This window comes from Chrysoperla carnea, chromosome 5, assembly GCF_905475395.1.
Source record: "Chrysoperla carnea chromosome 5, inChrCarn1.1, whole genome shotgun sequence".
Lineage (NCBI taxonomy): Eukaryota > Metazoa > Arthropoda > Insecta > Neuroptera > Chrysopidae > Chrysoperla > Chrysoperla carnea.
Genome location: NC_058341.1, coordinates 8,403,862 through 8,431,173, shown reverse-complemented (window position 1 = coordinate 8,431,173; position 27,312 = coordinate 8,403,862). Strand labels below are relative to the sequence as shown.

The following is a 27,312-nucleotide window of genomic DNA, read 5'->3' as shown; positions in this document are numbered from 1 at the left end:
ATCATTTTATAATTTTAGAACACAAAATAATCGTAATCAGGAAACATAGTTGCTGCGCAACTTGCTGAATGCGATTATTTTAAGCTATTTATAAATATGGAACAAAATAAAATGAATCCTTCATTAAATATTGATAGTAATAATGTAAATTTAACATTTTGGGCGCGGTTTCAAAAGTGGATGTAATCGCTTAAAACTACAGAATATTTCAGGGATGAATTTTCTTCAAAATTAATCTTTTTAAATTCAGTTACCAACAATAAATATTTAATTTATTTTTGATACTTTTTAATTAAATTTTAAAGCCAGTTCCTACTAATTTCAGGTTAACTAAAACAAACAAAACAAATTATTTCCAAGTGTTAACTAAAAATACTCTTGGAACTAATAAAAATCTATTCAAACAAAAATTTTTTCGTATCACTCATAAAATTCATCAATTTAAATAAAATTTTAAGCTGTATTTTTAACGTCAGAATAACAAGTATGTATAGTTGCTTTTACTATTTGAAATAAATAATATTTACAAAAATTAAATGGAAATAGTCTTCAAGATGAACAATGCGAATACAGTTCAACTCGAATTTAAATGAAACAATTAGAATCAGATCTTAGTTTATTTTTAAAAATTATATCGTCTACCTCGTTGTCAACAGTTTATATGATTTTATTTTGAAAAGTTAAAATTCAATTAAGGGCAGCCTCTACTTATTTTATTGAGGAATATCATTTTTTTAATGGTCTAAAATCGGCAATTACATTGTTTACAGTTTTATTTCCCCTTTAAAAACATCTGGGTAATTAGAAACGTATTATTTGATGAAAAATTGCCTAAGAAGCCTAAGCCTATAAAAATATCAAATAAATCTACAAACTTTCATGGTACCAGTGTTTTTCCCAGTATTTCACATTTTTATACGCGCTCTTCGATATAATCCTCAGCTCCTTGATGTTTAAGCGATAATATTTGTCACGTTCTTAGATTTAAATCCGACCACATTTGCTGTTATCATTAAAAACCGTTTATTTTCATGGATTTTCTTACGTATATGAAAATATGGATTCTTCATTTTCGTATGGATTCTTCTTTGCGTAATATCAGGCAAAAAAATCCGAATCGAGCTGTAATACTGTGAACAAAATCGTTGCCCGATCTCTATTTACAAGGTTTACCTAATTTTAAGGCCTATATTTTTTATAAAAATATAAAATCTTTTTAAACCATAGGACATATTAGTCTTCCAAAATGTGCTTACAAGTTTCATTTTGTTATTATTTTTAAACTTTCCATCAGGCCTGTGGGATAACTAAATTGAATTGAAACTGATAAAACATATAAACGTTACTAAGGTTGATGATTAGTAGAATTTTTTGTAATTATTTTTCTAATGATTTTGGATAATTTTTCAACTTTTAGATCATTGTTTATAGTTTTAAAATTCCAAAATTGCTTAATCAAATTCCACAGGTAAAGTTGGTTAAATTAACTTGGGTAGATTTGGAATTTATTCAATTAATTTTTTTCATTATTGGGATGAAATTAGTTTAAGATATTGACAAGTGAAATTTACAAAATATAAAAAACCCAAATGCGGTTTTTTCCTGGTAGCTCTCTACAAACTAAACCGATTTTCTTGAAACATAGGAAAACTCTCGATCAAATTACCTCTTAATAAAAAAAACTCGCATTCAAATCGATTCACCCATTTTAGAGCTACGATGTCACAGATAGACAGACAGACACACACCCATAGCGGGGCGGGGGGTGGTTAAAAAGGAGTACTAACCGGAAAAGAAAGTACCACAAGATTTCATTTTTTACATTATTTTCATGTATTATTTTAGAAAAAAATTGGAATTATTCAGCGAAGCGAGTTAATCTATAACAAATGTCTTAATTTAAGCGTTAGCCTAAATTCGCCAATCGTGTAAGTAAACAGCGATTTTCAAGTTGAAATTTTATCCAAACCTTTTTTATACCTTTCGAATTGTATTGACAATGAAATAAAAAAATTGAAAATACACACGTTTTTAACTTTTGATACGAAAAATGTGATAATTTTTATCACGTTTTATAGTAAATTGTATGTATATAAAAAAAAGTATTTTTGTCTAGAATAATTATTAAACAAAAAAATATTATATCTGCTATTTATTAATTAATCAATTTAGGAACATTAATTACTAATTAATGTTCAATATATTTAAAAGAAGTGTAAGAATATGTTGCAATATTAAAACAAATTTAAAAAGGGTCATACAATAGTTGTTAAAAAAGATCTAATGTTTACAAAGTTGAATCCAAGTTTAAATGTTTTGAAGTTCCCAAAGTTGGCCTCTCTAAAATAACCCGGGAATATCTTGAAATGTTCTTGAATGCAACTTAACTGGCCACAGACAGATTAGTTATTCTTAGCGTACTCGTGTTACCGAAAAAATCTGTGAAAAAACACAGTGAGAGCTGTCCAAAAGTGGTTTTTCAAAGCCTCTACAAGCTGTGTTCAGAATGTCATATTAAATTTGGATGCCACTTGTGCACATATTGATTTTGGATAAAAGGATTTTGATATGATGTTTGGAGGACATTATTTTGATATGTTGAGTTGAAAATGTATTCGCTCTGTTTTAAAAATTTGTTTTTGATAATTTAAAACAATTTAATGTCGTCTCTTACGGTGCTATTTAGAAGTATTACACAAATCAAAGTCCTACATGAAATAAAAATATAATAGGATTATAAAAAATTATCTTTTTTTCGCTTATGACCAAAATTTTTTGTAAATTAGTACATGTGAAAATTCCATTTTTATTTTGATTGAGTGAAATAAATTAATTATATTTTTTATATGGTTGTATTTTCGTTGTTATATTATTAATGGCAATTAGTTGTTTTATTTGTCTTTTGTGATTTTTCATGCTATATATTTTTAATTAATACGAAAGAAAATTTTTTTTTGGTGTGACATTTATAAATTAGTTTTAAATAAAATTGTTTCAGTTAACATGCAATTTTTTAATCATTCAATGTAAAACCCATTTATATCTGAACAGCCATGAATAACTCGATAACCCTAAGAATGCGTACATAATATTGAACTGCGGATTTTGAAGTCTCCATCCACAGCCAGCGACGGATTAACCAGTAGGCCTAGGGGGCCTCAGGAAAAAGTCAAAAGACAAAAAGCCAAATTTTTACGGGAAGGACGCCGAGTATCTGATTGTCACATTGCCTGGGGGTTCCGGAGGATTCCTTTGTCTATGGGCCCGGCATGGATTAATCCGGGCTTGACTACATTTACTTTTGGAAATCACAACAACAAAAAAACGTAAACATTTTATTTTTTTAAATAACACGTTTCATTAAATTAAAATAAAATCAGAAAATTATAAATTACTTAATTATTTATTGTGTTTTCTTCTGTTTTTCTTCAGTTTATTGTTATCTTTATTCAAACTATTAAAATGAACAATTTGTTTCACACTTGCAATACTTTCACCTAACATACGTAACTCGTCAAATGCTTGACGTGCCAAACGACCTTCTGGTGAAGATTTTGGTTCATACAACAACAAACGAATCGCATCACGAATCATCTGATCAGCTTCGATTAATTTCGATAGTAATACATCAGCTGTAATATCACCATTTTCATATTCCCTATTCGAAAGAATTACTAATGGTACGTGCATTTCGTATAAAGTTATACCTAGAAAGAAAATATTCGATCAAAATTTCAATTAAGGTTTTTAAACTACGAAAATTACCTTTTAGTCTAGAAATTCCTGGTTCGATTTTACTCAACAATGGTAACAAATCATGACATAATTCTAATTTTCTTTGTAACACATGTTTGGATGGTTTAATGTCACGACGTAAAACATCTCTATATGCAGCTATTAAACTCTGTTTGACGTCAATAATTATGAAATTTTCTTTTGGTAAAGTTTTTGATATTTTATTTAAAAATGTTTCAATCTGTTTATAGTCTGATTTGTCTGAAAAATAAAATGTTTTCTCTCTCAAAATGATTCAGTTCGTAAATCTATTCCGTTGATTTTCACTGAAAAACTCACCTATATTTTCAAATTGATTTTTAGCCTCATCCATTGTTGTCCGTACCAAATTTCCACAGTATAATTTTTCACAATTTGCACATTTCCAATTTAATTTAGATGTATATCGTTTTGAGTAACTCGTATCCATAGGATTTACATAACCCGTTTTACATTTTGTGCATAAAACTGAACTTAAATGAGTTCCTAATTCGGTTGGATCCGAACAACGATCACAACTACATTCAAAATATTTCCCTTCACGTAGATGTTCTTGTCTTTCGAATGTTCCCTAAACAAAAATATAATAAAATTAATAGGCATGTTGACTAAATTTTTTTTTTATCACTTCAGGTAAAGAATTCTCACTTTACGGGCAGAAAAGTGAAGTTGGTTTTTGAAAATCCTTTAGAAGTACGCAAAATAAGAACGTTTAAAATAAACAAAGAAGAAGATATAGGTAAGTGATGGGCAACAATCTTTGAATGATTATAAGGTCGTAGTTAGGAAAATATCAAATAGAATTTCCACATAAATATATCTTACCATTAGTACATTAGTATAATTAAAATAAACTGATTGATCCGGTTTTAAGTCTACACTACATCGTACAGATAAATTAAATTGATCATCGATCGAGACATGAGTATTTGATACACAATCGTGTGTCATCAGTGCTCCTTTTAAGTATAAAGCTCTAACACAATCGTCGCTAGTGACTAGCATATCACCAAAATCATTTAATCGTGGAATTCGAGCTTCAAAACAATTCACATCGACTATGCTCATTATTTTCTGAATTAAGTCATCTGGTACATCTTCATTTATTAAATTCCATTCGCGTAAAAACTGAAAAGAGACAATCAAATTTTATTTCAATTTAAGAAATTCATACAACATTGTTTTCTGTGGGCAAGATCCCAGGTTCACTCGATTCGTGGGAGTTCTGAACTCTTAGACCCCCTAATCGCCACCAACCAAAACTTACTGGCCCAAAAATGATCCCCGAGGGCTGAAGATTATACCAAAAAAATTCCTTTAGTTACCTTTATTATTTTATGTTCATAATTAACCCATATTGCTGTATTTCGGCGTTTTTCGAGATGACTTTCCAATTTCATAAATTCATTCCATAATTCAATGTTATTATCCTTCAATAATAGACATCGAAATGGTAATATGATTTGTAAATTTTCTAGAATATTTTTTGGATGTACTAAATTTGATACAGCCTTAAATGCATTACATTCAAGTTGAGAATGTCCTAATAATGAATTTACAAGTTTACAATTCGAATCACATATTGGTATTAATTTACAATTTGGACAAAAATATGGTTTTAATCCGAATAATGATCTGTAACAGTTTAAACATATCGGTGAACTGTCCACTCTGGGTCCAATTACTAGAGGTGTTTCAATGATTATCGGTTCACCAGCTTTTAATTCTTTGGTCGTTACCAAATATCTGAAAAGAATTATATTGATCTATTAATAACTATTTGTATGAAACGCGAAAGGCAACTGGTTTTTATTTTACTATATCTCATGCTATGTGTAATTTCGAAAATGGTCTAAAATCGATCCAAAAAAGCGATCTTCGTATGGAATTTTGGGCGATATCTTAAAAACTATGATTCCAATCATCAAACTAATCCGATTTTTGTAATTTTTGGGTCAAACTTACCTTATGTAGTGAGTTTTAACGAAATTGGAGACAACAAAATTTTCTCGATTTTTTGAAATTTTCTTAAGGGGTACCCCTTCAAAAAAAATCGAAAAAATCGGAAAAAATTTTTCTTCTTAGATTTTGATGAAACTTAGTTTATAAAGTAATTTTGACCCAAAAAATTCAAAAATTGCATTCATTTAACGATAGGGCGAATAGTTTTTAAGATACCGCTCATATCACACCAATTTCGGGCTCTATCTCCGAAACTATTTGGATTTATAGTAAATAAACACGATTTTTGAATTTTTTGGGTCAAAATTAGCTTATATACTGAGTTTTAACGAAATTGGAAACAAAAAAATTTTCTCGATTTTTTGAAATTTTCTTAAGGGGTACCCCTTTAAAAAAAACCGAAAAAATCGGGAAAAATTTTTCGTTTTAGATTTTGATGAAACTTAGTTTATAAAGTAATTTTGACCCAAAAAATACAAAAATCGGGTTCATTTGACGATTAATCGAATATTTTTTATGATATCGCCCGAAAACCCTGTATGAAACCCTATATTTTGGAGAGATTTTCGCTGGTATCTCGAGAACTATTCATCTGGTCGTCAAATGAACCGAATTATGATGTACAACGATTTTTGAGTTTTTTGAGTCACAATTATCTTAAAAAAAATACAAAAATCGGGTTCATTTGACCATTAGTCGAATATTTTCTATGATATCGCCCGAAAACTTTATATGAAACCCTATATTTTGGAGAGATTTTCGCTGGTACCTCGATTCATCTGACCGCCAAATTAATCGACTTATGAAGCACAAAACCTTTGTTTGTTAGTTTTTGATTGGTTGTAGCTACAAAACGAGATATTAGCCATAACAGATTTAAATGGTTCACCCTATATATTTGATAACATTGGTATTTGGGACCTTGAGAATATACCTAATCAAATGAACAAAATAACATTATATTATTTCGTTAACAATATATGTTTTATAAGTCTTGAAATACTTAATATTCTGCTTATAATTTGCTACCAGCTCCTTATAATTAGTTACCAGCTCCCAGATCTTTATAATAATTACACTTATAATCCATAGTAAATAGTATTATCACTAGTTCTAACAAGTGATTAAATTGTTCTTAAAATAAAGCCGGCTTATATTTAATAATCATCACTTACAATAAAATATACAAATACTTAAACCACGTGCTTTATTTTTTTATGAAATTAAAATTATTTAGATTATATAATCAACGCAAATAAAAATATGAAAACTAACCGCCCAAGAATTTCACTATGTTTGATTTGATAAGGTAACATTTTTTTATCACTTTGATCATTCATACTTCGATATACCAGGTAATTAAAACTTTTATTGTAATATTAATAATAAAATTTTTTATTAAATAATAAATATTATTGTTTAAAAAATTATGAAGCTACTCCTCTACTTTCATTAAAAATATAATCATTATTATTATTATAAAACACACATGAAATTAATTGATATTATACACATGTAATAAATTAACTTTACTGAGTGATATGTTTTTAATTTGTATAGTTAGGTATGGATGGGAGGTGTAGAAGCTATATTTTTATAAATTATATGCGAATATTCAGACTCAGTTCATTATATTTCGTTGTTCAATGTTTTATTTTTATGTGAAGTATATAAATAAACCATTTTCAAACTGCGATATGAAAATCTCTATACATTTAACTCTACAGAGTGGGTCATTTTAATTTATACATCTAAATATCTTGTTCTGTAGTTCACCAATCAAAAAATAAGTTAAACAAAAGTTGCAGAGTTTGATGGGGAATATCATTTTCTGATATCAGATTGGGCCTAGTTCTTGGGGCTTCTTTAATAGAAAATTTAAATCCGTTAAAAGATACAATAACACTTTAAGTTAGAAAGTTGATTCTCATAAAAAACCTAACAATTTTTGTTTAAAACATTTTTTCGAAAAATGTTTGCTTTGGGAGGAAATGCGACTTAAAAAGATGTCAATATATTGCATTTAATCGAAAGAAAATACGCTAAAAATGCTATAGCCAAAAGTTGTCAAGGGCAATAGAGGATACATTTGCCTGTGTCAATATTCGATTTTACAAGATTAATGGGATCAAAGCTATTCATCCAAATATTCTGGATGCAAATAATTTAGTTGTGGCATTGTCTGAGATATTCAAATTATGAATGGTATTAGTTCAAATGGTCTAGTTGTGGAAATTTCAGTAATCAAGATCTCGCCTATCACCAATACTATACTGAATATTAGTGCAAAAAATATTTAGATTACTTAACTATCAAAAATCTTTAAAAATTGATTGATCTAAAATTGGATCATAGTCCGATTTGGTGTCTGTATTGCTCTTGGCATTTGAAAAAGCAATTTCGTTAATGAGCGAAAGTTTTGGGCCGAAGGGGAAATAATTTTTCTCTAATAGTATTTCGTAATCTCAATAAATTTCAGTATATATAGAGTATTTAAATAATTATCAAATTTTTTATAAAAATTTTATTATAATATACAAATTTTACATATAAAATACAAATATTACATTCGTATTGTTTACAAAAAAAAAACTCTTAAATAAATAATACTTTTGATTTTTTGCTTAATTTCTAAAATTTTCAAATCTATTTTCTGGGAATGTACCCATATTTGTCTGCAAAAAAATCTTTCTTTTTAGAATATAGATTCCAATAACACGGTTATTACTTTGTCCAGGACTGCTAATTAACTGTTCATCCATGACCTCTCTACATGTCACAAAAATGGGTAATATCCCAGGAATTCTCTAACTATTAAAAAATAAATACAATAAATAAAAAAATTAATCACATTTTTACAATGAAGCAATCATCATTTCCATGTTATCACGGAATTGTTGTAACATATCTTTGGCACCAAGACCTAATGCACCTTCAGGACTATTGGGATCCTCCAGACATAATATTGTGGCTGATTCCTCTAAAATTTGAGCAGCTTCATTTAGCTTCTTTCGTAATTGTTCTGTATCAATTGTTCCATATTGATATTGACTTTTTGCAAGGTATATTATGGGTGCATGAAGCTCGTATAGAGTCATACCTGAAACAAATTCATAAAAAAAAATCAAGCTTTTTATTTAAATTTGAACTACCTTAAATACTTAAGGTGAATGGAGACAGGATAATAAAATAACTTACCTCTTAATCGTGTATAACCAGGTTCGATTTTATCCAAAACTTGTAAAATTTGTTGGCACAACTCAATTTTCCGTTCAAGTACCAAATCCGGTAAATCATCCAACATATAACCTTCAGCGCGTCCATATAACTGCGTTAACGCTTGCCGAATTGATGTATGAATATAATGCCGTGGATGTAAAATCGAACGATACTTCTTGGCCAATTGTTCTCGCATTTCAATCGCTTGCGGTGATAAACCATACTCATCACATGCATCCAATTCAGTTTGCATCATTAACAATGCTTTCTTAACAGCTTCACCGCGTGTTTGGAACTCACAATGTGTACATTTCCAAATTGCACTTGAATCTGTTGGTTGTGTTGATATTACAAGTCCATTATCACATTTGGTACACTTGAGAGATCCAACATGTGTGCCTAATTCGGTTGGATCTAAACATCTGGAACATGTGCAATCGAAATATTTTGTTTCGGCAAGTGTTTCACGTCGAATAATTGTTGGTGATAGTACATATGTGTAACATGAAAATAGTTCGTTGCCATTTTCAATTGGAACGGATGCTCGAACAATTACTCTGGAAAATTTAAGAAAATAAAATTGTTAAGTAATCTACTTAAGGTAATACGAGCACCAAGGCAAGTTTAGACTTCTAGTTGAAATTATTTGTAACTTATATTTCCCGGCCAGATAACGAAGAAATAATGTCTTTCCGAACCCTCTTTGTCACGTCGCTCTTTTGTAACCTCGCGCCTGAGGGCTCGTGACAGGGGGTTAATATGCTTTGCTAGCCGAGAAGGCAAATATCCCTTCATACCTCTCTTTCGGAAACCAATAAGTTTTTAAAATTTGAAACTTACTTGAAATCTTGAGAAGGATCTTGTGTAGGTCCAGCCAAAATTGAATGTGCAGTATTTGGAACACATGAATGTGAAATAATTCCTAATTGTGGATACAATGCCCGTACATTTGTCTCACTAACAGATCGTGCCTCGTATGCATTCACTTCCAAAATTCCACAAACTTGATGAATTAAATCTTCACTAAATTGTTCGCCCAATTTACAACGTTCCCGTAAAAATTGAACAACATTTACACGTTCTGCTTCCCAGTATGGTCCTTGCTGACGTTTCTCGTTATGTGACATCATTACTCCGACTTCTTCATCCCATTGTTTTGGATGTTCTTGTTTAGCTAGCAGTACTCGAAGTGGTGTTATACAATCAAATTGTGGATCTGGTAATGAAATATCTTCAGGTTTTTGCCATTCAACACCAGCTTTGCTGAATATTTTACATTCACCATTGGCATGTTGGGCAATGTTTTCACATTCTGTACGACATACTGGCCATTTACATTTGGAACATAATGTTAATCCATCAACATAGGCGTAACATCCTAGACAAATTGGTGGGGAATCTGAAAATTTACGAGCAAGAATGAAAATTATGCTGTATACAAGAAATTAAAAGAGGTAGTTATTTTAATATCCTGTTTTTAATTGGATATCTATTAATTTTTGAATTGTTTTAAAGTGTTCTAAAAATAGGATAGAGAAATAATATTTAGTGAGTAATTTACTTTCTTTTTATTTATAGGCAATTTTATTACAGTTATGATATACAAATTGCTAAATAAACAAAATTAAATCTTAAAATTATTTCTCTAGCCTGTTTTTTCCTAAGTGGTAAAAAGTTTTGAAATTATTAACGGTGTATAAGAAATATTCGAAAAAATTCGAATTTTTTTCGGCAAATACAAATTATTTTCAAACAATTCAATTTTAATATAAAAAGTAAATAAATGATTAGTTGCAAAATAATCATAAAGAAATTCCGAATATGTTACTCAGTCGAAACTCGAATTTAATAATTCAATTAATTAACAAATAATTCGATAATTTCATATATTCTCAAACTCTTATAATTCCTATCATAACTTTAAGCGAAATTAATACATAAACACAAAATATTTTTGCGAAAGGTCAGTAATCGAAAAATCATTACCACAATTCAACAAAAAACACAATTGATGAATACCTACCTACTTTTGGACCGACTGCAAATGGACTTTCTGTTAAAATTACATCTCCCGCTTTCAGAGCTTTCGTAGCTACAGCGTAACGTCCAACTTTTTCATTTTTACAAACTTTATAACATTTAGTATCACCGCCCATTTTTACACAAGCAAATTCAACAATTTTTCAAAAAAACAATTTTAAGTTTTAAAGTTTTAAGTTTTTTTTTTTGATTTGTCTCAATCAAATGTTTTTTATTTACTGCCATTGAGAATTTTGCAAGCGTTATTTTATACAGTGAATACTTTCGTTCTCGAAACATCTTGAGTGTTCTGTTTGGCAAATGTATATTTAACTTTAGTCTAGACTATTTTTAGAACCTATTTATTTTGATTTTATTTGTATTGTTGCGGTATGGTGAGTTAGTTCAAAAATCACTTTCGGAAATTTCTATTTTTAAAACTTATTTACTTGTTTATGAAAGAATCGAGAAATTCTTACAAAATCACAATACAATTATTATTATTGCTTTTTATTGAATCGCTCCCAAATAAAAAAATATTACGTTTTAAATAATTTACGAGGCCAAATATTATGATCCCATTTTTTTTAATTATTAATATTTAATATCGATTACTATACATCAAACATTTTTCGAAATAATATCAGTTTGCGAATAATGTTTTCCCAATTTGATTTCACTATTCGAATCTAATTTTCTAATAATTCAAATTTTTTAATAGTTTCAATTCGAAATTCGAATCGAATAATGCTAGAATATAAAAAATTGTTTCCCTAAAAAACCCAATACTGGTAATTTTAAAATAAGTTCGTTTTTGGCAATTGAAAATTTATTTCAATAAGAAATTTATTTAATGTTTATTTTAAAATTTTCCCTTTGCATATGGCCAATAATAATCGTAACTTATTTCCTTTGGGGTATCAAATTTTGAACTGCGTGTAGGCAAAAAAATTCTTAATTCGTCTCTTAACAATATTATAACATTTCAAGCAATTTTTATTTATTCTAGTTTTTGTCATATAAAGTTATTTTTAGAATTTTCGATTGCATGCCTGAGATATATTCAGAATCGGCTGTAAAAGTTAGACATACTAGCTCGACTCGTGAAGAATTCCTCGTAGTGTATAGCGCGGTATGTATGGCTAAAAGTAGGCTAGAGTAATTATGTTACTTTATTTTTATTTATAGGCAATTACATTACAGATATGAAATGCAAATTACGTAATGAACAGAATTAAATGTTCCTTTTTTTCCCTAAGCGGTTCGTTTTTAGACCGTGAGTCTATTTAATGTCAATAGCCAGCACCGATAAGAATGAATATGAGGGGTAAATCATGAAATTTCATAAAGGAATTTGGAAGATGTCGCACGGATAGGAAAAAACAGGCTATTTTCTGTAAATTATAAAGTACGGTATTTCGAAAATGTTTCTAATCCGCGACAAATACTTGTGGGAAATTGAAGAACCTAGCGTAAGTATGTGAACCTACACAATTAGTCTGAAACAAATGAGGCGATTCTTTTCAAACTCCTTATAATAACTCAATTTCGATAAGTTATAGAATTTAGCGTGAAATTATTCCTTATTCCTAGAAAGTTATGTCCCAAATTCCTTGGAAGTTTCTTGTAAAAAATTGTTATGTTGTTTATTGACATTTATATAAAAAAATTTCGTAAACCCGACAATGTAAAATTTATTGTTGGGAATATAGGAGGCTAAACGAAAAAAAAAAATTGAAAACAAAATTAATTCAAAATTCACAAAAATAAGTACAGCTATTTATTTATACCAGGAATATTTTTTTCTAAAATGTCATAAAAATATTATTTAATTGCAAAATCCTATATTTTTACCTAAGTTTATTATAATTTGTATACATTTGCAAAACGGGATGTAGAATGGACACTATATCAGAAGATTATTTTTTCGGAAAAACATATAATCAATCTCGAAAACAATCTGCAAAAACTCCGACAACTTTACAAGAGGAAATAATTCTTACACGAAATAAACCAACACCTACAAAGCTACCTAAATTAGTCGAAGTTCAAAATGTTCCTGAAGGTGAAGAGGAAGCCAAAGAATGGGTATGTTAAATTTTTATTTATAAAAAAATAAAACTTTTGAATTTTTGATCAAATTGAAGCTTTTATTTATGCGTTTCCAAGAAAAAAACTGTAAATATACCTTCGAAAATATGCAAAATAAGAAAAAATGCATTTATAACCAGTAGTTCAAACCATTTTAATAACTTTAATACACTTTCTGCCAAAGTTATTCCATACATGGGGTGCTAATAACATGGAGAATTTCTGTAAACTAACCGAGCGGTCAGTTCGGCCAAACGCACCTAATATAATGCTTTTCATGCTCCATATCTTTTTACTCGCGGATCACTGATGTAACTTTGCAAGGTCTACTGCGTTTATAGACATGATGATTGAAGATAGCGAAAGTTTCCTACATTCGAAATATATTTGGGAAAACTGAATAATCCCTTAATTTAATTCAAAGAATTGTGCCCGGCTGAAGCAAAAAAAATGCATAGGTATAATTTTATGGTGTCATTTCCCATCTAAGCAAATCAAAGGCTGTATGTATGAAAACTAGGGAAGAGAAAATTTGTATTGAAATCGTTAGTTCCACCTATGTTAAATCGAAATAAGTTTTAAAAATATAAACAATTTTATTATAAATTGAATTGATGAATAGATTATCTTATACCGGGTGTGTCACATATAAGTATTACATATGCCAATTTATACAAGCTTATTGGCAAACAATAACGGTAGTTTTGTGTCTTAACCGACTGCGGCAATAATCATCTGGGCCTATTATTCAATCTGGGGGTGTTGAAAATGGACTGGACTGGTTAAGTGTTCCTAACACCAAATTGCCTATTCAGTTTATTTTGATTAATTATCTGCTTCTATTGGTGACAAAAGTACTAGATTAGCCGAATATCAGATGCGTAGCACCCTTTACGATCGACTTTGATTCATTATCTGATTATATTGGTGGCAAGAGTATTAGATTAGCCGAATATCAGATACGTAGCACCATTTGCGGTTGGTTTAAGGGAAGTATAAAGATAAAAAAGATAGTGATGATAAGGGAAACTTAATTTTGCTTATATCTTTTTCAAGTAAACACTTGTATAATTTTACGGTAATCACCTTGTACAATTTGTTAGGAACTCCTATTATATAATCAAATACTTAAAATAGAAATTAAGGTATTAAAAAAATAAAACTATTGTGAATAATTACTGAAATTAAAAAAAAAAGTGTATGGTTTCCCTAATTATTATTATTTTTAAATTTTATTTAACAAAATTATACAATTGGCGGTTTATTTTAAAATAAAATGAGGATATGCGTCAATAATAATTAAACATATATGAGATATATACAAGAGATTAAAATTTTAATATTACTAAAAGTTTCTAAAAAGGAAAAAACATTATCGAAAGTATTTTGGAATAATTTATAAAATAGATTATTAAATTTTATTATTGTAAATTTATTAAAAATATAAAAATTCAATTATTTAATAAATACAAAACGATTTTGGTATCGAGATTAACTTAGGCAAGGACCTCTTACGTAGAAGAAAAGTTTCATTCAGTGATTACAGCAGTGTACGTAATTCTGCTAAAAGTGTGATTCCCCAAATTTAATTTAGATCAAAAAAATTTCCTTTCGAATACATTTATAAAAAGTAAGTAAATTACATCATTTTCATAACAAATCGGAATTTTTTTTTCTATTGACGTATGTCATTTTTCAATTGCAATTGAAGTTTTATATTCGATAATAAATCGAACAATATTATTTACCGGTAATTCCAAGTCACCTGATAACCCGAAAATGTTCATTCGTTTTCAAGATGATCGTTTCCAATTAAAGACGTCTTCATTCGATTATCATATTTTTTTTTTTAGAAAAAAATTATTATTGATATTTTGTAAGGGAAGCAAAATCGGATTTGCAATTTTTATTGTATTAGTATGACATAATTATAATTTTAATCGATAAATTTATAGAGCTCTCTTCGTTAAATTTTATCTTCTATATATATAGAGGATGATTGATAATTCGATGTACCTTTTGACAGAAATTTTTTATTTCATTTAATTTGGAACAAATGTACATGCGGTTGGAAATATGCTGTTGATTGAAAATTAATATTAACCAAACCTATTCGATACGATATTTTTCGATTAATGAAACTATTTTCAAAAGTCATGAACATGCTTCCATAATTTCAGCCTCAATAATATATAGCCCCAAATTATATAAATTATTCAATAATAAATGTTATATATTTGGCTTTAAAATTTCAATATTTTCCCAGGATTGCTATGACATTCGAATATTCAAAAATCTTGAAAAAAACATTATGAATAGCAATGAGTTTTAGTTAATTTTCTGAATAAAAAGGATAATACTCCAAAATCTATGACGTGACACTCTTATAAATCAGTGGGAAGTGAGTGAATTCTCTTCGCCCTAAAAATCTTAAAAAGTTTGTCCGTGGTTAAAAGCAGAACGATGCCTGTTTCGCCCACCAGATTTAATTGCAGAAGGGCTATACTGGCACCAATTTCGATCGCGTCGCGGGTGGGGTTGTTAGAATGTTCGATATACGATTTTCATCCAAATCAGTACATAAAAGTCAATGTGGCCGATATATATGGAAAATGGACCACTTACGATCAAATGTGACCAGAATTTGGGAAAATATTCTTCCTGTCATGCTGAACAAATGTCTCAATGAGTACAAATCTCGCCAACGTATCGTTTTCGATATATTCTATGTTAAAGCTTCCGATTTTCATTGAATTTCAGGGGTAAACTATGCGATTGCATATGATTTAGAATCTCTTGAAATTCAATGAAAATCGAGAACTTTGACATGGAATATCTCGAAAACGACTTGTTGGTGAGATTTGTGCCAATTGAGACATTTTTTAAGAATGACAGGAATATTTTCAGTAAAATTCTGGCGACATTTGACTGAAAATCATTTTCCAAATACAGTGGTTCGGGGTCCTTTCTCATTTTTTAATCTCGATTCACAGTATCTTCAAATTAGCTGAAATATATTCTTTTTCTAATCACTCTGTATATGCGCATCTATTCTATATAAGTAAAGACTTTTTATAAATACCTGGCAAAGTTTAAACGTATATTATTTTGGCATTGAACATTTTTTATTGTAATAAATATTTTACGATTTTCTTTTTTATCTAGATGGGTCCACCACTTTATTATGATTTGGGAAAACAAGCTCTTGATATTTTCAACAGAGGATATCATTTTGGTCTAATCAAACTCGACTTAAGAACTAAAACTGGATCAGGAGTTGAATTCAACTCTGGTGGTGTTTCAAATCAAGAAACTGGAAAAGTATGTATAATTTTTATTTATTTTTAGTACCCAATTTAGAAGCCCCTATTATTTCTAAGTGAAAATTGAATGGCCATTATAAAAGAAATTACATTCACTTTTACGAAAATGATTTATTGGCACAATCGTGTGTTTAGCGAGGATTTCACGTTAAGATAATTTGGAGTAAAAAATTAGCGTTAATAGAAAACTTCATCCTAAGTAAAAGATAAACATTAAATTCCCAATTAAATAAGGGTAATATAAGGGCGTAAGAGAAATTTTAACAAATTTTTTTGTCGATACTTTGCTCTTTAAGGAAGGTGATCTCAAAAAGGGTGTGAGGTATAAAAAAAATGCTTCATGGCATATACTTTACAGGTTTAGATCAGGTGACATATTTGACAGTTCTTACCAACTTTTGCTGTAAGAGCACGAAAGTTGATTTCAAGAGACTGGATTTTAGATTAGGTAGAGTTGAAGTACTTCTGGCACCTGAGATAGTGCGCGTTCACAGAAAAATGCTGCTAATTCGTTGATCTTAACCATTTTCCATGTTTTTTCCACGTTGCTGATACTGTTTTAAAAATTATTCTTATAATTTTAAAAAACGTATTCAATTCATTTTAGTGTGGCTGTAATTTTAGTATGATTAAGTTTTATAATTCAAGAAAATAATTTTATTTGCCACACTTGAAATTAGGTTGCTTTATCAGAGCGAATTCTTCGTTAGTTAACGCAACCACTTTCGGTTGCAAGACGCACTTCATCCCTCTTATTTCAATAAGAAATTAAATATCCAAAATTCAGACGTGTTAATATTTCGGTTAAGTAAATAGAGCATATTTTTAAAAAAATTGACTGATTGTATGAGCATGTGAAATTCAATTTTCATTATAATTAATTTTCCCGAATTATTCTTAAAATATAGGTAGTTACATCATGTCAAATGAAATTCGACACTGAAAAATATGGTTGTTATATTTCTAAAATTGAGTTCGCCTCAAATTCGGATAATCCAAAAGATACAAAGGTAGGATTTTGGTGTAGAAAACCGGTTTGAGAGCGGATTTATATTGTATTCTTGACTCTATGTAAACAAACATCTATTATATAATTTGTAATCTAATATAAAAAAAAATTGTGGGATGTATACCTGGATGACCTTGGAATCAACGTTCTCTAATCAACTGGTTGTAACTGATATAGATTACATGATATCAAATTAGATTATTTTGTAAACAATTATCCGTCATTTGAATATGCTGTCAAGTTTTAAATAGAAAATTTATTTGTTATGAATCTGTTATCATTGCTCTTTGACCTTAGGAGCAATTTCTTCCACTCAACAATTTATTTAGAAAATAGACATTTTTTTTAGCAGTGATATCATTTTTCTTCAGTTACGGAAAAGTTATGTACAAGGTGCTCAAAAGTATTAATTTGAATTAGTTTTATCAAAAAACAAATTAAAAAGTGTCATCTTTTTAAAAATAATTGAGAATTAGGTAATTTTTGACAAACTTTTCAATCAAATGTGAAATTTTCGCATTATATGAATATCATTTCATCTTTGGGAAAATAAAAGTACTATATCTGATCGCCGTACATAAAACTTCGCTGTTCTTAATTCTAATTTTTCTTTATCTATAAGTATATCCAAAAAAATCCCCCATTTGAAATTACTGAGAAACGAAATTATGAAAAGATTGATCAATTGTTTTAATAAGCATAATATGTGAAACAAATACACAATTTTATAGAGATTAATAAATCAATCAATTAATTAATAAATTAAGGGGTCAATTAAATGATATAAACATATTTTAAAAAATTATAACAATTTAATCATTTCAACATGTTGTCATGAGAAAAATATGAAATCATTTGCAATTTTTGGCCATGCATTGTTGCATTTGTATTAGACATGAAGCTGCGAATGACAATTTGCGAGAGAGACAGTACCCTTTTTGTTAATTGATTAATACATACTTGAACCTTCATGAGTGCTGCGTTTTCAAATAAATGAGCATGATAACGTCATATTTTAAGCTATAAATTTGTCGGGCTAATTAATAATTATCAAACAATACAATATATTGTCCGGCAAAAAATACTGCATGTACTGATTAGCTTTTCTACCACCTCTAACACGCCGTACTTTTGTATTTTTGTTCAATACATAAATAGTTCACTTTTTCTGAATTTTTTAGTAATTATTTATGTTCTCAAGTGGTCTTAGTGTCCGACAAATTCCCTGCTACGTTTTTTCATATCGATAGCTTAAATATGACGCGCTATTATGCTCATTTGAAAACGAAGTACTTTCCACGAAGGACCAGTCACGAAGTTTCAAATATGTATTGATCATTTAACAAAGAAGATGTTGTCCTGCAGAATATAACGTTGATATAATGTGGCTACCTTCAAACTCCTTGCAAAAAACTTGAATATTAATTTAGAGAAATATGATTTTAATCTTTTTTTCTTTGTTCGTAGGTTTTTGGAACACTTGAAACAAAATACAAAGTGTCAGAATATGGTCTAACATTTAGAGAAAAATGGAATACAGACAATACTTTAGCCACTGAAATATCACTCCAAGATCAACTTGCGAAAGGATTACGACTTGCTGTAGACTGTTCCTTCGCACCACTTACCGGTGTTAAATCGGGACATTTCAAAACCGAATACAAACATGATAAAGTTGCATTCGAATCATGTATGGATCTTGCTTTACATGGTCCAGTAGTTGGAGCATCTGTCGTGCTTGGACATCAAGGATGGCTTGCTGGTTATCAAACTGCTTTAGATACAGACAAAGGCAGACTAACAAAAAATAATTTCGCATTAGGTTACAGTACTGGTGATTTTGTTTTACACACTAACGTGTAAGTTATTTTTAATATTTAAAATTTTATCTGATTATTAATTTAAAATAAATTTGATTTATAGCGATGATGGTCAAGAGTTTGGTGGAAGTGTTTACCAAAAAGTGAATGATGCATTAGAAACCGGTATCACATTAGCATGGTCATCAGGCAGCAATAATACACGTTTTGGTATTGGATGCAAGTACAATTTGGATGCTAATGCTTCTTTAAGGGCTAAAGTTAATAATCACAGTCAAATTGGTTTAGGATATCAACAGAAATTACGTGATGGTACGTATTTATTCAAAAAATTTCATGTATTGATAATTTTTAACACCCGAGTAAAAAAAGGGGGCTGTTAAAACTTAGTTAATGTCAAATTATTTTTTTTTTATAATTAACGTTATATTATTATTAATAATCGTTTATTTCTTTCCAGGAATTCTTTTAACACTTTCGGCATTAATCGACGGCAAGAACTTTAACAGTGGCGGACATAAAGTGGGTGTAGCATTAGAAATCGAAGCCTAAAAGGCTGGATTTTTATGGCGTTAATTTCTTTTAAGTTTCTTTTCTTTATTGTCTGTGGGGGAGAGGGTTGCCATAGATATCATGGTCGTAAACAACGGTACTTTGAATAAAAGCAACCAAAACCATAAATGTTGAATGTTTTACACACACCACGCGTAAATATTTTCAAGATTTAGAATTATTCTCAAGTTTTATAATGTTTTAATCAAATATGGCGTTTAGAAAACTAATATTATGTAAATGTAAATATATTTTCTTCGATTAATTTTTCTTCTTTTGTTATAATTATTTCAACCAAAAGATTTATTTACTATTTAGCAAATCAAAACATCCCCCAAAAATCATTTTGGAAGATTTTTTACCTCCATTTTTTTTAATTTCGTGTTTTTTTTATTGTTTTAATTCTTGGGAATTTTATTCGTGTTTAAAAACATTCTTCAAAATGAATTTTCCTATATTTATTCAAAAGATAATTCCAGTGAAAATATATTAAAATAGGTTTGCTCTAGATAAGATAAAATATTAAAAAAAAATAAAGCAAATTATCGGTGTATCAAATGTTATTTAAAAAAAATTATTTTAATTTAAAAAAAAAAAATGCTGGAATTTAAAAAAAAATCAACTAATTTTAAAATAATTTTTTTTATTTTCATTTAATATGTCAGAAAATTTAAAAAAACAATTGATACGTGTAATAATTTAGCAAGAAAATCACTTCTATTAATAATAAATGTGCTTCAAACAATTTTTCCCTTTTATCAATAAGTTTGATTGTATATCGATTTCGAAAATTGTTTCTAGTATATAGTTCGAAAATAAAACTTAAAGAAAATTGTTTGAATTCCATACTTGTTCAATTTCTATAATTTATCCCTGTATTGAATTGCTTTTGTAATTGTTTGCAATGAATGTATGGGTGATGGATTACGAGAGGGACAATAAGCATGGGATTGAAAACAATTTGAAAAACAGTATGTGTAATAATTTTACTTGGAAAAACTTAAGTAAAATAGCGTTTAGATCAATTTTACCATCACGAAGACAACGATTTGTTGTGCACAGTCATTATTTACATTAAAAAAAAACAAATCTGTAAAAAAGAAACAATTATTGTCTTAATTGTTGATGCTTTCTCAATAAATTTATTTGGAAAATCATGTTAATTTTGATTATTTTTTTATACCTCGAAATAGTAAACCTGTGATTAATTTATAATGTTTAAAGGTAAGTATTGTAATGCGATTTATTAACCCCCAAACCAAAAAAGGGGTGAGTTATGTGTGTGTTGAGCTATGTGTGTGTGCCTGTTTGTCTGTATGATGGTCACTGTTTTTCCTAAATAAAATTCCCTGATTTTTCCAATTTAATAATTCACAAATTCCCTAACTATGTTAAGGATTTCATAATAGAAACAACTAAAAAAGAATCGATGAGCTCTGCGAAATCGGGAGAGCTATAAAACAAAACCGCATGGTTGGAGGTTTTTTAAATTTTGTAAATTTTACTTGTCGACTTTGACGGGGCTACTTAGTAAATTATAAATATTATATTATATTGATAGTATAATTCGCAGATTGCGATTATAATGAAACTAATTAAACTCAATCCTTAAGGGCCAACTTAATGGATTCCTAATTGACTATGGGGTCGATATCTGTAAAACCACGAACCATATCGATTTGCAACTAGCATTGTGAGTAAAAATTAGCTTAAAAGTTTTTGCAATAGTTCGATACAAAAGAAGTTATCAAATTTTTTATCTTTTTCGATTTAAACCTCCTTGATTATCATCAATCAAAAATTAGGTTCATTTTGACATAGGACAATTTGGTTACAATATCAAAATCTATTAAAATTTTATAAGAATTGGTAACAGGAGAATATGTAAGAAATAAATTTAATTATTAGGTTGGTATTGTTTGGTTCTAATGCCGTTGTATTGCCAGCACTGATATTACTAATATACTTTGTCTCTTTTTAGTTCAATACAATATCTATATATCTTACTCATTTATAATTTTATATTAAAGACACACCTCCTATTATTATTATTTTTTTTTTATACTTTAATATCCATAGACATGCAAAATCTTCTATATATCACCCGTTTAACATATTCTCCTGATACCAAATTTTAAAATTTTTACTTCAGAAACCTAAAAATACCTTGTAACGTGCTTTGCCTATATGATATTTTTTCATAATTTAGACGTTTATTTGATTAAAATAATAAAATTTTATAAGAATTGGTAACAGGAGAATATGAACGAAATAAATTTTAATTATCTAAGGTTGGTATTGTTTGGTTCTAGTGCCGTTGTATTGCCAGCACTGATATTACTAATATACTTTGTCTCTTTTTGGTTCAATACAATATCTATATATCTTACTCATTTATAATTTTATATTAAAGACACACCTCCTATTATTATTATTTTTTTTATACTTTAATATCCATAGACATGTAAAATCTGCTACGTCTATATATCACCTGTTTAACATATTCTCCTGATACCAAATTTTAAAATTTTTACTTCAGAAACCTAAAAATAACTTGTAACGTGCTTTGCCTATATGATATTTTTGCACAATTTACATTTATCTGGTTCATTTTAACGTACGACCAGGAGTCGCCTTATCAAAATTTAAGGGTTATGTGAGATTTTACTAAAGCTACGTCTGCCAACATGCTTGATCGTAATTAAGAAAATTTATAAGATCAGACAGTTTGATAGTTGTTGCTGCTTAGTTGATTTTTCGCCGCGATAGTTATTCATCCATAAATTGTTGGATGCAATGAAAATTTGTCAAATATTCATATAATTTTTAAATTCGTTGCCGTTCTACCTGCGCAACTTAAACAGCACCTGGAGCGGTGATACCACTTTTGATCCGCTGCCATAAGTGGGGCAAATGAGTTCTGGACTACTTACCATAGTTATCGCACTGAAAACTTTAGACACTCTAATGGGTTAGTTAAAAAAAAATCACATAAATATTAAAAAATAATTTATTTAAAAACAATCTGGATATATAATTAAAAAAATGTACAGGAGGCTTGCTTATAAATCAGCTGGTATGTAACTGTCGTCAATTTCTTTAGTAGCTGGATAATATACCTTAAATGAATAATCATTTGTCGAAAATGGACCCTAAAAAATACAGAATCATTAATAATTTTTTCTACTCGTTCCTTGTAAATTTGACTTCACATCTGTTTACCGGATTTATAACATCACATTCTCTATATGATTGCGTAAATGCTTTAAATTTATCTCCTACAACAATTAAATCAGGTAATGGATATAAGGACAAAGCATAATCGTAACTCCAATAAACTGGCAAAACATTCAATGTAAATGGTGATAAATGTCCTTGACCTAATATTGTTTTCGTAAACTAAAACAAAAATTTAAAAAAAAATATATTTCAGAATTTAATTTATCTTCAAATCGAATAACATTGGTCTAAGATCCTTTAAGTGAACACTTGGCGTATTCAGCTCTCTAGGTCTGCGACGGCAAAATTACCTTCGACGTCGTACCAGGCCGTGACAGTTCTACTCTCTATGCAAGAAATATAATCAAAATTTATAGCATTCGATTTAAACAATAAAAAGCAACGATGAAACATGTCAGGTGAGTTTTAAGGACGAGTAATAGGATTAAATGAAGCCGATCAATATCTTTTAACAATATTTTGCATAAAATTATGTTGAATTAAGCACATTTAAGGTGGTATACTCGTTATGGTTGTTAATAAAAAATACCATTTATAACGTATGGAGGGTAGAGGTAAGGAGAACCGTCTTAAAAAATGGTTCAGCTGAAAGCATTAAACAACAGTTCTAGAACTGACTAGAATGGCGCTTGTGTAACAAAAGGGATTTGATGTGAACTTCTCAATCCTTCTTTAAGAACTTGTTGAGTTCTTTATCATCTCTTATTACTTGGAGCTTACTTCTTTTAAAATGTCCAATTTGCTAAAGTAGCATCATCTTTATTTAATGCTTTTCGTCGGACACTTTTTGATACACTAAGATGATCTACTCTCCATAATTTAACGTTTAAACGAATAATATAACTCGTCAGGATATTCAATTATTATCCTGACGATTATTACCGAAAAAGAGCGGTGTAAAAGTCGGTGTAATTATTGAAGGCCTTAACCTGAAGTATTTATCATGAATTTGTTTTGAAATTCAATATCATTTTTCTGAAACGGAAAACTAATCCGAGTTTAACTTACATGGTCTGCAATATTATCATTATGTTCAGGAAAATGAATTGTATTTCTAAACATTTTGGTCAACAAATCTTCTCGTATCACAACAATTTCTTGAGTACAATATTGAATTCGACATGGATTCGTTGTAAATATAGATTTCGGTACTTTTTTACGAAAATCCTCTGTTATAAAATCTAATATCGAAGCTCTAAAAATAAAAGTTCCAATTAGTTTCGTAAATTTGTTTTCAATTGATATATAATACTTACCTGGGTAAAATATTCGCTGCATTTGGATCATTTTTCCCTGGTACAAATATAAAAGTACTTTGTTCAATTAAATTTTGATATCTAGAAATTAATTCACCTAATCCTTTAAATAATGTTTTTAATTCATAAGCTTTTTCACATCCTTTATCGTTCGATAGAAAATTACCCATAAATACAAAAGCTATTGGAGGTACATCATTGAAACCTTGGAAAAATACTTTTAATTTTTGTAAAACCTAAGAAAATATGTTAATTATTAATTTATAAACATATGAAAACAGTTTATAGGCACGAAAGAGGGATAATTTCATAACAAAAGTATGTTTTTTAATTTTTTTTAGAAAGTCAAATTACTCGTCATAAAAAGGTCTCCTTGCTTACGGGAAACTGATTTTTTTATGTACTACGGATCAGATTGCGGAAACCTCCACTATATCATATTATTTTTATTACTACCTAGGGTCGAATTTAGAATTTATCGGGCCAACATTTGGTATGAACCCTTTAAACTTTTTATCTATAAGTGTACCCAAGTTGGATAACATGCATGATACATTTCAAACGTTTATTCTTGGTGCTTTATAGATTTAAAATCGGGGTGCTTTGTACATTTAAAATCTTTACAAGATTCTCAGCCCTCAGTTTTAGCTGTGAAGATTTTATTGTAGTTATTTCAGCCAAGAAACCAAATCGTTCATCAAAGAACAACAACAAAAAAAGATAATTTTCTAGTTTTATCGAATTGGTGAAAGCTATGGGGTTCTTGGCTCGTTCTTAATCCGACCCTGTTACTACCCGTTTTAAATCTCTACATAACTGCTATCGACAGTTTGCGACAATTTCCTCCTTATCGTTTTAACTACCCCTTTAAAACAATAATACTATAAACTATTTATCAATTTTTAAAATATTTTACCTCGATTTTATCTAACCAAACGTCCGATATAAATATGATACCATTTTGATTTTTCTTTTCGATATCTGATAGACGTTTGGAAAATTTTAAACTAGTTTTTGACGGCCCGCCGAATGTATTTATATCGTTAAAATACTCTCTGAAATTAAAAAAAATATAAAAACCCTATGAATTTGAGTTTAATTTCAAGAAATACCTGCTGTCTATGCTTAATTCTACTGGTGGATGTGCCATTCCTTGGACAATTAAAGTTTTTTCTTCGAAAGTACCATCACAAAGAACAATACAATTTTCCGTAAATAAACCGACATGATATCTGGAAAAAAAAACCAAAATGTTTAGCTTACTAAAGACATGATTGAAGTTTCAAGTAGTTTAGGGTAAAGTGCCTATCCTGAGGTGGAACGGGACACACTTAGACCATAAGGTCCGTTGTGATACCGAAAAATCAGCAGCGTGCTTTGCCGTCAACGGAATAAAGGTTGGAGAGATAGTCAAAGAAAGGCTGGCTCAAGTGAGTCCAACTCCTCAGGGCAAGACCTGAGAAGATAAGACATCGTTTATTCTTTCTCCCCACTGTGACTGCTCCGAAAATAGTCGTGATACACTTTTGTTAACAAAGGCCCTTGGAAGCGATATAAGACCTTCGGAACGACCACGATTGTACTCAGGCCATATCTGTCTTATAATACCACAAATACTTTTCTCTTTCCATCTAAGATTGGCCTTTTTTTAAGATCTCCTCTTAGGACTGCCGTACGTCCTTAACACAGGGACATTCCAGGAAATTGTGAATCCGACGAACTTGCCAGAAATGGCACAATGCTGCCGGACACAAACATCAATAAATACCCGGGAGTTCTCATCTTCTCTGTCAATGCCCAGCTCTTGCCCTGAGGAGATGGACTTACTTGAGCCAGACTCTCTTTGACGACCTCTCCGACCTAAAGTCAGTCGACGTCAAAGCCCTCCTGCTGTTCTTAAACAGCTCCAAATGGTTCATGGAGTAGTGGCCGGGGATGGGCCAACGCATTTACGGTATCACAACGGACCCTATGGTCTAAGTGTGCCCCATCCCAGGACAGCCACTCTAACTTAACCTAAGCTATCTTCTTTAAGGAGTAGCTTGAAGTTCGCAAACGAAACTCCTGGATGCCTATTGTGCCCGGCAGTTTCGTACCATTAACCTTACTTACCTAGCATTTGTTAAATCTAGTTGTAAAATTCCAGTGGGATCCTCAATAAACCATTTCCCTTCATTAACTTGTGTCAGTAAACCTAAAACAATAGCATTTTTCTTTTTATTTCCCGCACTTAACAATTGTTCGATTGAGCTCAGTTGTACATCTTGACTTTTATCACCCAGTAATGTTGGTTTAAATAATTCATTTCGTAGAACACGCTGTAATATTATCGTATACCTTAAAAATGAAATTCAAAAGATTAGCTTATCCCTGTTTTATTTTTACTGAATTCTTTTTACGTACCTGCGAGTGAACAATTCAGATTTTGCATCGGCGTTCGGAAAATATAATAAATTTTTGGTATCATCTTTGACAAATTTTTTGCGTTCGATATCGTAAGAAAATTTTGGTGTATCAAAAGCGTTTATCACGGTTAAAACTGTTTCCGTGTCATCTTGGCCGGAACGTAAAGAATTCTTTGAATAGAAAAATATTTAATAATAAATTAAGTTTTAACGGATTAAACTGTTCCACTTACCCTCACTGCCGTTTCAATATCATTTTCAGTTAAATTTGAGTGAGATAACGATAAATTTTGTATATTATCGATTACTGCATCGATCCATTGATCGAATTCTATTTCATCATTCCAATTTTCAAGAATAATTTTACATAATTCACTAGAAATTTCAATCAATTTATTTAATAAGAATTTCCATTTTTTAATAAGATTTTTTATATTTACGTTTTAATTGAATAACCACTTAATTTGAACGCATTTTGAACTTTTTTCTTGTACTTTTCGTAATCCATCATAACAAAATTTTCCCGGTTTTTTTTCTGTCAGTGTTATCAGAGCCCTCTGTAATGACAAATGCAGAGGTTGCATTCAAATAATCGGAATCATATTTACTTCTGGCACATCATTTGCAGGTAACTTACTCAAA

The 27,312-nt window shown here is 29.5% G+C and overlaps 3 protein-coding genes across 3 annotated transcripts; 1 reads left to right on the top strand and 2 right to left on the bottom strand.

Moving 5' to 3' along the window:
* Positions 1–3,399: 3,399 nt before the first annotated feature.
* LOC123300434 lies at positions 3,400–11,233 on the bottom strand. The gene is made up of 10 exons (XM_044883007.1): positions 10,979–11,233; positions 9,796–10,354; positions 8,935–9,512; positions 8,596–8,836; positions 7,012–7,101; positions 5,100–5,520; positions 4,600–4,902; positions 4,075–4,345; positions 3,766–3,996; positions 3,400–3,707 (listed from the first exon to the last, which is right to left on the bottom strand). The coding sequence occupies exons 1-10, from the start codon at positions 11,109–11,111 to the stop codon at positions 3,400–3,402; spliced, it is 3,135 nt and encodes a 1,044-aa protein (XP_044738942.1). The 5' UTR covers positions 11,112–11,233.
* A 3,329-nt stretch (positions 11,234–14,562) lies between these two features.
* On the top strand, positions 14,563–20,248 carry LOC123300596 (voltage-dependent anion-selective channel-like). Its single transcript, XM_044883193.1, has 5 exons — positions 14,563–14,695; positions 16,231–16,386; positions 18,865–19,256; positions 19,321–19,529; positions 19,678–20,248. Exons 2-5 carry the CDS (start codon positions 16,231–16,233, stop codon positions 19,767–19,769), a joined length of 849 nt encoding a protein of 282 aa, XP_044739128.1. The 5' UTR covers positions 14,563–14,695; the 3' UTR covers positions 19,770–20,248.
* Positions 20,249–22,806: 2,558 nt separating this feature from the next.
* On the bottom strand, positions 22,807–27,299 carry LOC123300595 (DNA polymerase epsilon subunit 2). Its single transcript, XM_044883192.1, has 10 exons — positions 27,111–27,299; positions 26,904–27,045; positions 26,669–26,841; positions 26,378–26,602; positions 25,378–25,497; positions 25,182–25,320; positions 24,266–24,501; positions 24,018–24,204; positions 22,992–23,168; positions 22,807–22,921 (listed from the first exon to the last, which is right to left on the bottom strand). The coding sequence occupies exons 1-10, from the start codon at positions 27,179–27,181 to the stop codon at positions 22,832–22,834; spliced, it is 1,560 nt and encodes a 519-aa protein (XP_044739127.1). The 5' UTR covers positions 27,182–27,299; the 3' UTR covers positions 22,807–22,831.
* Between the last annotated feature and the right edge of the window lie 13 nt (positions 27,300–27,312).